At 40.4% G+C, this 9,753-nt stretch overlaps 1 protein-coding gene across 25 annotated transcripts in view; it reads right to left on the bottom strand.

The window, feature by feature from the left end:
* Nucleotides 1-3,816: 3,816 nt before the first annotated feature.
* The window catches only part of cacna1db (calcium channel, voltage-dependent, L type, alpha 1D subunit, b), a 65,398-nt gene continuing 59,461 nt past the window's right edge, over nucleotides 3,817-9,753 (bottom strand). For all 25 annotated transcript variants that reach the window (XM_073911288.1, XM_073911293.1, XM_073911309.1 and 22 more), the window contains 5 exons: nucleotides 9,649-9,753; nucleotides 8,123-8,274; nucleotides 7,695-7,792; nucleotides 6,494-6,787; nucleotides 3,817-4,908 (listed from right to left, as the gene is read on the bottom strand). The exon at nucleotides 9,649-9,753 is cut by the window's right edge and continues 39 nt beyond it. In XM_073911288.1, the coding sequence (XP_073767389.1) occupies nucleotides 4,642-4,908; nucleotides 6,494-6,787; nucleotides 7,695-7,792; nucleotides 8,123-8,274; nucleotides 9,649-9,753 (916 nt within the window). In that variant the 3' untranslated portion in view covers nucleotides 3,817-4,641. The remainder of the gene's footprint in view (nucleotides 4,909-6,493; nucleotides 6,788-7,694; nucleotides 7,793-8,122; nucleotides 8,275-9,648) is intronic.

Here is a 9,753-nt window from a genome sequence, read left to right as displayed (position 1 = left end):
GGCTGCATTTCATTTTTTTAAGCGAACGCTACGGGGTGGTGTGATGCCATTCCCTTTCGCGCTTGCCGGCTGACCGCTTACCTCCGTGTGGAGGGCTTTACCGCTGCAGTCAGTTTGTCCGGTCAGCTCATCGTGTGCATCGGCGGACTTCAGATGCAGAGAGGAGGAGTTGACAAAGGCGTTCGAGTGTGGGGAAGAGCGGTTCCAGAAACCAGGTAAGACAAAAACAGAATTAAAAAAATAAAGCGAACGAGTTCATAACACGGTGAGCATGCGGTGAAATCCGAAAACGTGGTTAAAAAAAAAAAAAAGCAGACGAGGGCTTTTCTAAATTGTTGCTCGGGTTTAGGGAAGTGACGGGCGGGCGGGCGGGTCAATCGGTAAAACTGGTTGGGTTCAGGGAAGGAGGAGGGTGGGTCAGCCGATTGGCCGGTCGCGCGGTCAATCATTTGGTCGGTCAGACAGCGGCCTCTGGTGGGTTGACGCGAGAACAGCGCGGGCGCGAACGGCACTCGCGAGAGACGCTCGAGATACGAAAAAGTGCGCACAGCGGCCTCTCGCGGATTCACGAAAACAAAAACTGCACAAATACGTACACTGTAAAAAATAAATCCGGAAAATTTACGGTAAAAACCGGCAGCTGTGGTTGCCAGTACTTTACCGTTAAAAACACGGTACAAACCGTAAAAGTAATTTTTAATTTTTACGGTAAATTACCGTATTTTAATAATTTATTGAGGTAATATGTCTGTATTTTGAATGATCAACATCTACTCATCTTTTGTTACACAGTTAGACACGTTAGCACATCCACATGCAGGTGGTGATGAGAGTTACATAATAAACCAATGCTCATCACAATCAACTTTTCCTATTAGCAGAAAAGAGTATCAGCATATAGAAGGTGCTCAGTGTCATTCACACAGCTACTAAACACCAGTTTGGTAACACGCATAAAATTAAAGTCATGAAATAAACATTGTTCATCAACATTAGATGTAACATAAATCTCTAATGTACACAACTGATGAGGAAACAACTAAAAAGATCCATATTAATGTCAACCAAATGCATAAAAAGTGATGTGCCATGCAGGGAATTCTGGGAAAGTCAATTTACGGTTATTTGCCGTATATATTAAGGAAACATACCGTTAACCAGGTTACGGATTTATACTGTAGCATTTTTACAGTTTTTTACCGTTGAAATCACTGCCATTTTTTACAGTGTACAGTACCTCCCAGGACGCATTTCGCGGTCTCCAGAAACGTCCGCTGGACTACGTTTTCAGAATGAGCCTGGGTTGGTTATACAATAACTTGCCTAATTACCCTAACCTGCCTAGTTACCCTAATTACCCTAGTGAAGCCTTTAAATGTCACTTTAAGCTGTATAGAAGTGTCTTGAAGAATATCTAGTCTAATATTATTTACTGTCATCATGACAAAGATAAAAATAAGTCAGTTACTAGAGATGAGTTATTAAACTGTTCCGAAAAGTGTTGAGGAAATCTGCTCTACGTTAAACAGAAATCGAGGAAAAAAATAAACAGGAGGGCTAATAATTCTGACTGTATATAAAGTCCAAAAACATCCTCAAAATGTGTCTTCAATGCTTCCGTATAATTTTATTAAACGTTTAAGAATACTTCTGTGTGTTTATGGAGGATGAGAGAGCTCCAGGATTTCATCTAAAATATCTTAATCGTGTCTGAAAATGATAGTAATTAATGGCAGAGTTTTCACTTTGGCTGAACTATCCTTTTAATTCTCAATACTTGCATTTAATACTTGTACTTATAAATGTTTAGGGATTCTTTAAATGCCTTATAGTTTCACTGAAATCCAGTTCACACATGTGAAAGCAAGGGTAACACTTTACAAAAAGGTGAACATTCGTTAACGTAATGATAATAAATCATGTTCCCGAAGCCATTATTAGTTCCAGTGCACTCGCCAGTGACGTCTTCATATCATTTAATAAACCTGAGCTGAAATAAACAACGAAGAGTTGCAAAAGATTAAGTTTTAAATGAGTTATTTTAATTAATGAATATACTGCTTGTGGTTTAGTTACTGCGTTAATTCTTTTATACTGTATACTTCAATACTGCTTTAATTATCTTCATTCTAAAGTGTTACCCAAGATCAAGTCTTATCTCATTTCAACTGCCACAAAATAAGGAAAACTTTCATCATGCATACATTTCGGTAAGCCTTAACACAATTTGTTGGCAGATTTGCCCTCTTTGATGCCAAGTGCAACCATAATCAGTAGGAAAACGGAGACATTCAGTCCATAATGACATTTATTTATTATTTAACTGGAAAAACCAGAGACCTCATATATGAAAATGCACATGTGATCATATTTGCTACTTGAATAAGGGATTTGTCTACTGTCAAAAGCAAAGAACAAAATAGGACACGGCGGAATGAACCGCAAACTACTCCAGCGTATGTTTTATGCAGCGGATGCACTTCCGGCTGCAACCCAGTACTGGGAAACACCCATGCACACTCATTCTCACACACACTCATGCACTACGGCCAATGTAGTTGATCAGTTCCCCTATAGCGCATGTGTTTGGACTGTGGGGGAAACCGGAGCACCCGGAGGAAACCCACGGTAACACAGGGAGAACATGCAAACTCCACACAGAAACACCAACTGTTCCAGCTGGGACTCGAACCAGTGTGAGACCACAGTGCTATTCACTGAGCCACCATGACTCCATTTTACTATTGAGAAATATGAATGTTACATGCATTAACTATATGGTTAGAGTTAGGTTTTGGGTTATTTGCTTGTAATTTTGCTTAATTATTTTTAATTATTATAGAAAATAAGTGTAACAAGGCATCCTTAAAATAAAGTGTTTCCAGAGATATTTGTGAACAAATGAACTGTGACATATATTTAAGAGCATTTAAATGTTTATGACAGTACATCATTCATAGGACACCTTCAGAATGTGTTGTATTGTACATGATGCACATCTTTATGAGTGAGGCCCCTGGTTATTCCAAAAGTGGTTAACACTGTGAAGCTTTTACCATGGTAATTGCTTCACAGATGTGAATAAAACTCTGTACTCCAACTCAGGCTCACTGGAAACACTTGCTTTAGTCTACATTTTAGTGTGAAACCACATAAACATACTTTAACTTACGTTTAGTTGCAGTTTGTGTATAAAATGAACACTAGGGGGCAGTGTGATGACAACTTTTGCTCCTTTTCACATTAATGATACTAACAGGGACATAATAACGGTAAATACAGGATGATCTTCAAGCCGTTCTTTGCACAAAACCAAAATAAACAGCACAAAACAACTTAATGCTGTCTATGATTTGTAATTAATATGTTTGTCACCTTTATACCTCTATATAAACACTCTTCTGGTGGTCAGTTTGCTCAGTGGTGAGTGCTGAAGAGCGCTCGAGTCCTGGTGAAGCACGCTTCCACAAAACAAATAAAAGCAATGCAAAATCAAGGTAAAAGCACTTGGTCAAGGTGCACTTTTCTCTTTTGGCTGCTTCTGAAAACACTATTGGTTGGGTTTAGGGAAATGTTTAGCTTAGTGGTACCCTAGCTGATCTGTACAACAAGAGCTGCCACCTTGTGGACGTGGATCTGAAACATACAACAAAATGTACCCTAATTAATATATTTCATATTAGCAGAAATGTATTTAGTGCCCTCTAGTGCATTTGTCATCTAAAATGCACAACAAAACATACCTGGAGCAATATATTTTCATTTTCACAGTGCCCTCTAATTGATTTGTCATCTGAAACGTACAACTAAACAAACTCTACGTAACGTATTTTATTGCCACTTAAAAATTTAGACAGCACTCTCTAGTGGACTTGTCCTTTGAAACGTACAACAAAACAAACCCAGAGTAACACATTTCAGGTTCACTTAAAATTTAAGACAGCGCCCCTCTAGTGGATTAAACATCGGAAACATACAACCAAACGAACCCTGAGTAACGCATTTCAGGTTCACTTAAAAATGTAGACAGCACCCTCTAGTGGACTTTTCCTTTGAAACGTACAACAAAACCAACCCTGAGTAAAGCATTTCAGGTTCACTTAAAATTCAGACAGCGTCGTCGTGTGTATTTGTCATCTGAAACGTACAACAAAACAAACCTTGAGTATCGCATTTCAGATTCACTTAAAAATGTAGACAGCGCCCTCTAGTGGATTTGTTCATCTGAAATATACATCCAAACGAACCCTGAGTAACGCATTTCAGGTTCACTTAAAAATGTAGACAGCGCCCTCTAGTGGATTTATCACCTGAAACGTACAATAAAACACACTCTGAGCAATGAATTTCAGATTTGCTACAATGTAGCTCCAAACACATACTTCCAATGAGCCTGGATTGCTTTAAACGGTTAGCGAAGGTGCATCTGTTTGACCAAGTGAGCTTTTTCTGGTTAAGTTGGTTTGGAATCACCAAAAGTTGAACAGATTTTCCAGTTTATCAGTTTTGGAAATTTCCCCAAGACATCAGTAGGTTTAACTACATGAAAAGCTCAAAAGGAGTGTAAAGCGATTGGTCAGCGTGAGCAGCAGAGCTTGACACTGCAGTTTTTAAAGGCACGGTTACCTCGTTTTTACAACACTACAACACTGAGACGTAGATCATTTCGTCGGCCAGATCCTCGTCCCGTCGGCTGCTACTGTCCGTCTCCTCATCGCTGTAATCTCGTAGATTTGGACTCAAACCTGTCTCGTTTCCCCCAGAGCCCAGCGTCACATTCAGTAGGTTGCTAGCGGCACTTTCCATCTCGTCGATTGTCATTTCGCAAGCGTCTGCAATCTCGTGTTTGGTTACAGTCACAAACTTTGGATCCTTCGCGTATTTTCCCAGTCCACCAGATATCATCACCTATGGGCAAATACACAGCGTCAGCACAACAGGATTTGACATATGCTAAGACTAAAAACTATTTATTTATAAACTCGGTGTAAATGGTGAGTAAGTCCAAAGTCAGCTTAACTTTGTTTACACATTTACTCGCCATTTACACCACAGTGTAAAAAGTGAGTATAAACGCAGTGTAAATGGTGCGTAAATGTGTAAACAGTGTATATCTCAAGTAAATGCAGTAAAAATGGTGAGTAAACAGCGTAAATGGTGAGTAAATGTGCAAATGCAGTGTAAATGGTGAGTAAATGTGTAAACGCAGTGTAAATGGTGAGCATAAACAGTGTAAATGGTGAGTAAATGTGTAAACGCAGTGTAAATGGTGAGCATAAACAGTGTAAATGGTGAGTAAATGTGTAAATGCCGTGTAAATAGTGAGTAAATGTGTAAATGCAGTGTAAATGGTGAGCATAAACAGTGTAAATGTTAAGTAAATGTGTAATTGCAGGGTAAATGGTGAGTAAATGTGTAAATGCAGTGTAAATGGTGAGCATAAACAGTGTAAATGTTAAGGGAATGTGTAATTGCAGGGTAAATGGTGAGTAAATGTGTAAATGCAGTGTAAATAGTGAGTAAATGTGTAAATGCAGTGTAAATGGTGAACATAAACAGTGTAAATGTTAAGTGAATGTGTAATTGCAGGGTAAATGGTGAGTAAATGTGTAAACAGTGTAAATGGTAAGCATAAACGCAGTGTAAAGAGTGAGTAAATGTGTAAACGCAGTGTAAATGGTGAGTAAATGTGTAAACAGTGTAAATGGTAAGTATAAACACTGTAAATGGTGAGTAATTTTGTAAACACAGTGTAAATGCTAAGTAAATAAGCAAATGCAGTGTAAATGGTGAGTAAATGTGTTAACAGTGTAAATAGTGAGTAAATGAGTAAACAGTGTAAATGGTGGGTAAACACAGTGTAAATGGTGAGTAAATGTGTAAACAGTGTAAATGGTGAGTAAATGAGTAAATGCAGTGTAACTGGTGAGTAATTGTGTGAACGAAGTGTAAATGGTGAATAATTGTGTAAATAGTCAACATGGTGTGTGTTAACAGTGTAAATGGTGTGTAAATGTGTTAACACTGTAAATGGTGAGTAAAAATGCAGTGTAAATGGTAAGTAAATGTGTAAACAGTGTAAATGGTGATTACAAACAGTGTAAATGGTGTGTGTTAACAATGTAAATGGTAAGTAAATGTGTAAACAGTGTAAAAGGTGATTACAAACACAGTGTAAATGGTGTGTGTTAACAGTGTAAATGGTGAGTAAATTAGTAAATGCAGTGTAAATGGTGAGTAAATGCAGTGTAAATGGTGAATAAATGTGTAAACAGTGTAAATTATGAGTTTAAACACAGTGTAAATGGTGAGTAAATGTGTAAATGCAGTGTAAATGGTGAGTAAATGTGTAAACGCAGTGTAAATGGTGAGTAAATGTGTAAACAGTTTAAATTATAAGTGTATACACACTAAAAATAGTGAGTAAATGTGTAAACAGTGTAAATTACGAGTGTAAACGCAGTGTAAATGGTGAGTAAATATGTTGACTCACGGCCTCCACCAGGCTGTGTGCGCTGCTCCGCGTCTGCAGATGATGTCCACATAGCCGTGGAGGGACCTTCAAGAGGGAGGAGGTGGTGGGCGGAGACCGCATCGACCAATCAGAAGCCTGCTGTGTGTTCCAGAAGCCTCTGTGGACCAATCCCGGAGTGCTGCTGGCGCTGGGCGTGGCCTGGACCAGTGGAGTGTATGGAGGAGGTGTGGTTGGGGGCGTGACCCACGAGCGGATGGAGCGCGTCGGAGAGAGTCGTGATTGGCTGGATTCCTGGCCACTCATCATCCTCACCTGCACAGAAAAACTCACAGATTACACACACTGGTTGTGCAGATTACTTTTAAGTTGAAATCTGTAATGGATAACAAATTACAGCACAAGATTTGTAGATAGTAATATAATCTCTTAGATTTTCAGACATTTATGGTATCTAGTGTTAGGTAGTTAAAAAGGTCATCAATTAGTAATTGTATAATTGAAATTGTATTTAAACTGATTTGCTAATTACTTTGTCTGAAAAGTAATTGAAATGCTCAACAAAGTATTTTAACTACTTGACTCAATACTATATACACTCTAAAATCAGTGGATTGTCATTCATTCATTCATTCATTCATTTTCCTTCAGCTTAGTCCCTTTATTCATCAGGGGTCGCCACAGCGGAATGAATTGCCAACTTATCCAGCATATGCTTTACACAGCGGATGCCCTTTCAGCTGCAACCCAGTACTGGGAAACACCCATACACACTCAAGTTGACACACGCTTATACACTACAGCCAATTTAGTTTATCCATTTTAGGGACTCGAAGCAGCGACGCAGTGCCGCAGTAGGTAGTGCTGCCGCCTCACAGCAAGAAGGTCGCTGGTTCGATTAATAAAAGGGACTAAGCCGAAAAAAAAATGAATGGAACTCTATTCTGATTACAAGTATTTTAAAAGTAGTTACGAGTACTTAAATTTTGTAATCTGGTTGCGTAATCCTGACTAAATATAATCCACTACTAACCAGGTCTGTCAGTCAAGAGTGTCTGTATTATTTAGAAACTACTAATGCAATATGAATGGGTGTATAGTGCATTATTCTGTTCAGGTGCATTCCCAGGGGATTTAGTTTTGTGAGGCCAGTCCTGCTGCTGATGCAGTTTTATTTCATTTATTCGAGCGGTGTGCTGTGTTTTCTCATGTTGTTGATCACCTGATGATGCTGTGGTGGTGAAGCTGCGGGACGAAGCTGAATCTGATCCTGACTCTGTTTGCGCAGACACTCGAAATGAAAAGCAGACCTGTGGGAGGCTGAACCGAGAAACAAACACATCAACATGAGTTTCTTCATATGGAAAAATATTCAGTAAACTAACAACATTGCAGGTGTCGTGAGAAGGATTTAAGTTTCTAATTTCAGTTTCAACTAGGGTTGTCATGATACTGGAATTCGGTACCGATTGATAGTAAAATTTAAAAAATGCAATACATTTGAGCGCTGTTGAGTTCTTAAACAGAGCTGATTTGCCACTGTGTACACGTGCTCACAGTCATTTCTGAAGTCATTCACAGTCAACAGCAGTGTGAAAGTTGTTGGGTGTGAAGCTGTAAAATGCGTATTTCGTCTGTCTGGTCTCTGACCTGGAGCCGTGGAGCGCAGGAGTCGTCTTGAGGAGCGCTGGGGATGCGGGGAAATCAGCTGCTCGTCTTCATCATCACACACACTCTCATACATGTCCTGGTCTCGGACTGAATCTCCATCACTGAGTGTGTCTTGAACGTCTCTGTATGACCTTGCAGGACAAAGCACTGTTACAGCTCAAAATTCTGCTTTTCCAACAGCAGATGGTGCTCTAGGCTAGTATTTAACAGCAGATGGTGCTTTATACTAGTGTTTAACAGCATATGGCGCTCTAGGCTAGTTTGTAAATCGCAGATGCTGCTCTAGGCTAGTTTTTAAACAGCAGATGCCGCTCTAGTCAAGTTTTTAACAGAAAACAGTGCTCTAGGCTAGTGTTTAAAATACAGTGCTCTAGGCTAGTGTTTAACAGCAGACGGCACTCTAGGCTTAAGTTTAACAGCAGATGGCGCTCTAGGCTAGTTTTTAAACAGCAGATGTCGCTCTAGGCTAGTTTTTAAACAGCAGACGGCGCTCTAGGCTAGGGTTTAACAGCAGACGGTGCTCTAGGCTAGTTTTTAAACAGCAGACGGCGCTCTAGGCTAGTCTTTAACAGCAGACGGCGCTCTAGGCTAGGGTTTAACAGCAGACGGTGCTCTAGGCTAGTTTTTAAACAGCAGACGGCGCTCTAGGCAAGTTTTTAACAGAAAACAGTGCTCTAGGCTAGTGTTTAAAATACAGTGCTCTAGGCTAGTGTTTAACAGCAGACGGCACTCTAGGCTTAAGTTTAACAGCAGATGGCGCTCTAGGCTAGTTTTTAAACAGCAGATGTCGCTCTAGGCTAGTTTTTAAACAGCAGACGGCGCTCTAGGCTAGGGTTTAACAGCAGACGGTGCTCTAGGCTAGTTTTTAAACAGCAGACGGCGCTCTAGGCAAGTTTTTAACAGAAAACAGTGATCTAGGCTAGTGTTTAACAGCAGACGGCGCTCTAGGCTAATGTTTAACAGCGGACGGTGCTCTAGGCTAGTTTTTAACAGCAGATGGTGCTCTAGGTTAGTGTTTACCAGTAGATGGCACTGTAGGCTAGTTTTTAACAGCAGACGGCGCTCTAGGCTAGTGTTTAACAGCAGACGGCGCTCTAGGCTAGTGTATAACAGCAGACGGCGCTCTAGGCTAGTGTTTAACAGCAGACGGCGCTCTAGGCTAGTGTTTAACAGCAGACGGCACTCTAGGCTAGTTTTTAACAGCAGATGGCGCTCTAGGTTAGTGTTTAACAGCAGACGGAGCTCTAGGCTAGTGTTTAACAGCAGACGGCGCTCTAGGCTAGTGTTTAACAGCAGACGGCACTCTAGGCTAGTGTTTAACAGCAAGCAGTGCTCTAGGCTAGTGTTTAACAGCAGACGGCGCTCTAGGCTAGTGTTTAACAGCAGACGGCGCTCTAGGCAGCGCCATATGCTGTTATAAACTATGCTCAGAATTGATGCAGAATCGTTTCTTCTTTTCATTTCAGCTGTAGTAATGGTCATGAAGAAGAATTTTCCAGCATTACCTGTCTCTGGCCAGCATCACGTCCTCATCGTGAAACTCTTCACCACTGTAAAACTCTCCAGAAGTCCTGTCCTCGTCACTGACATCATCACGAGTCGGGTTCTCC

The sequence above is a fragment of the Danio rerio genome, chromosome 8 (assembly GCF_049306965.1).
Source record: "Danio rerio strain Tuebingen ecotype United States chromosome 8, GRCz12tu, whole genome shotgun sequence".
Taxonomy (NCBI): domain Eukaryota; kingdom Metazoa; phylum Chordata; class Actinopteri; order Cypriniformes; family Danionidae; genus Danio; species Danio rerio.
The sequence above is the reverse complement of the archived record's forward strand: the minus strand, read 5'-3'. Positions and strand labels throughout refer to the sequence as shown.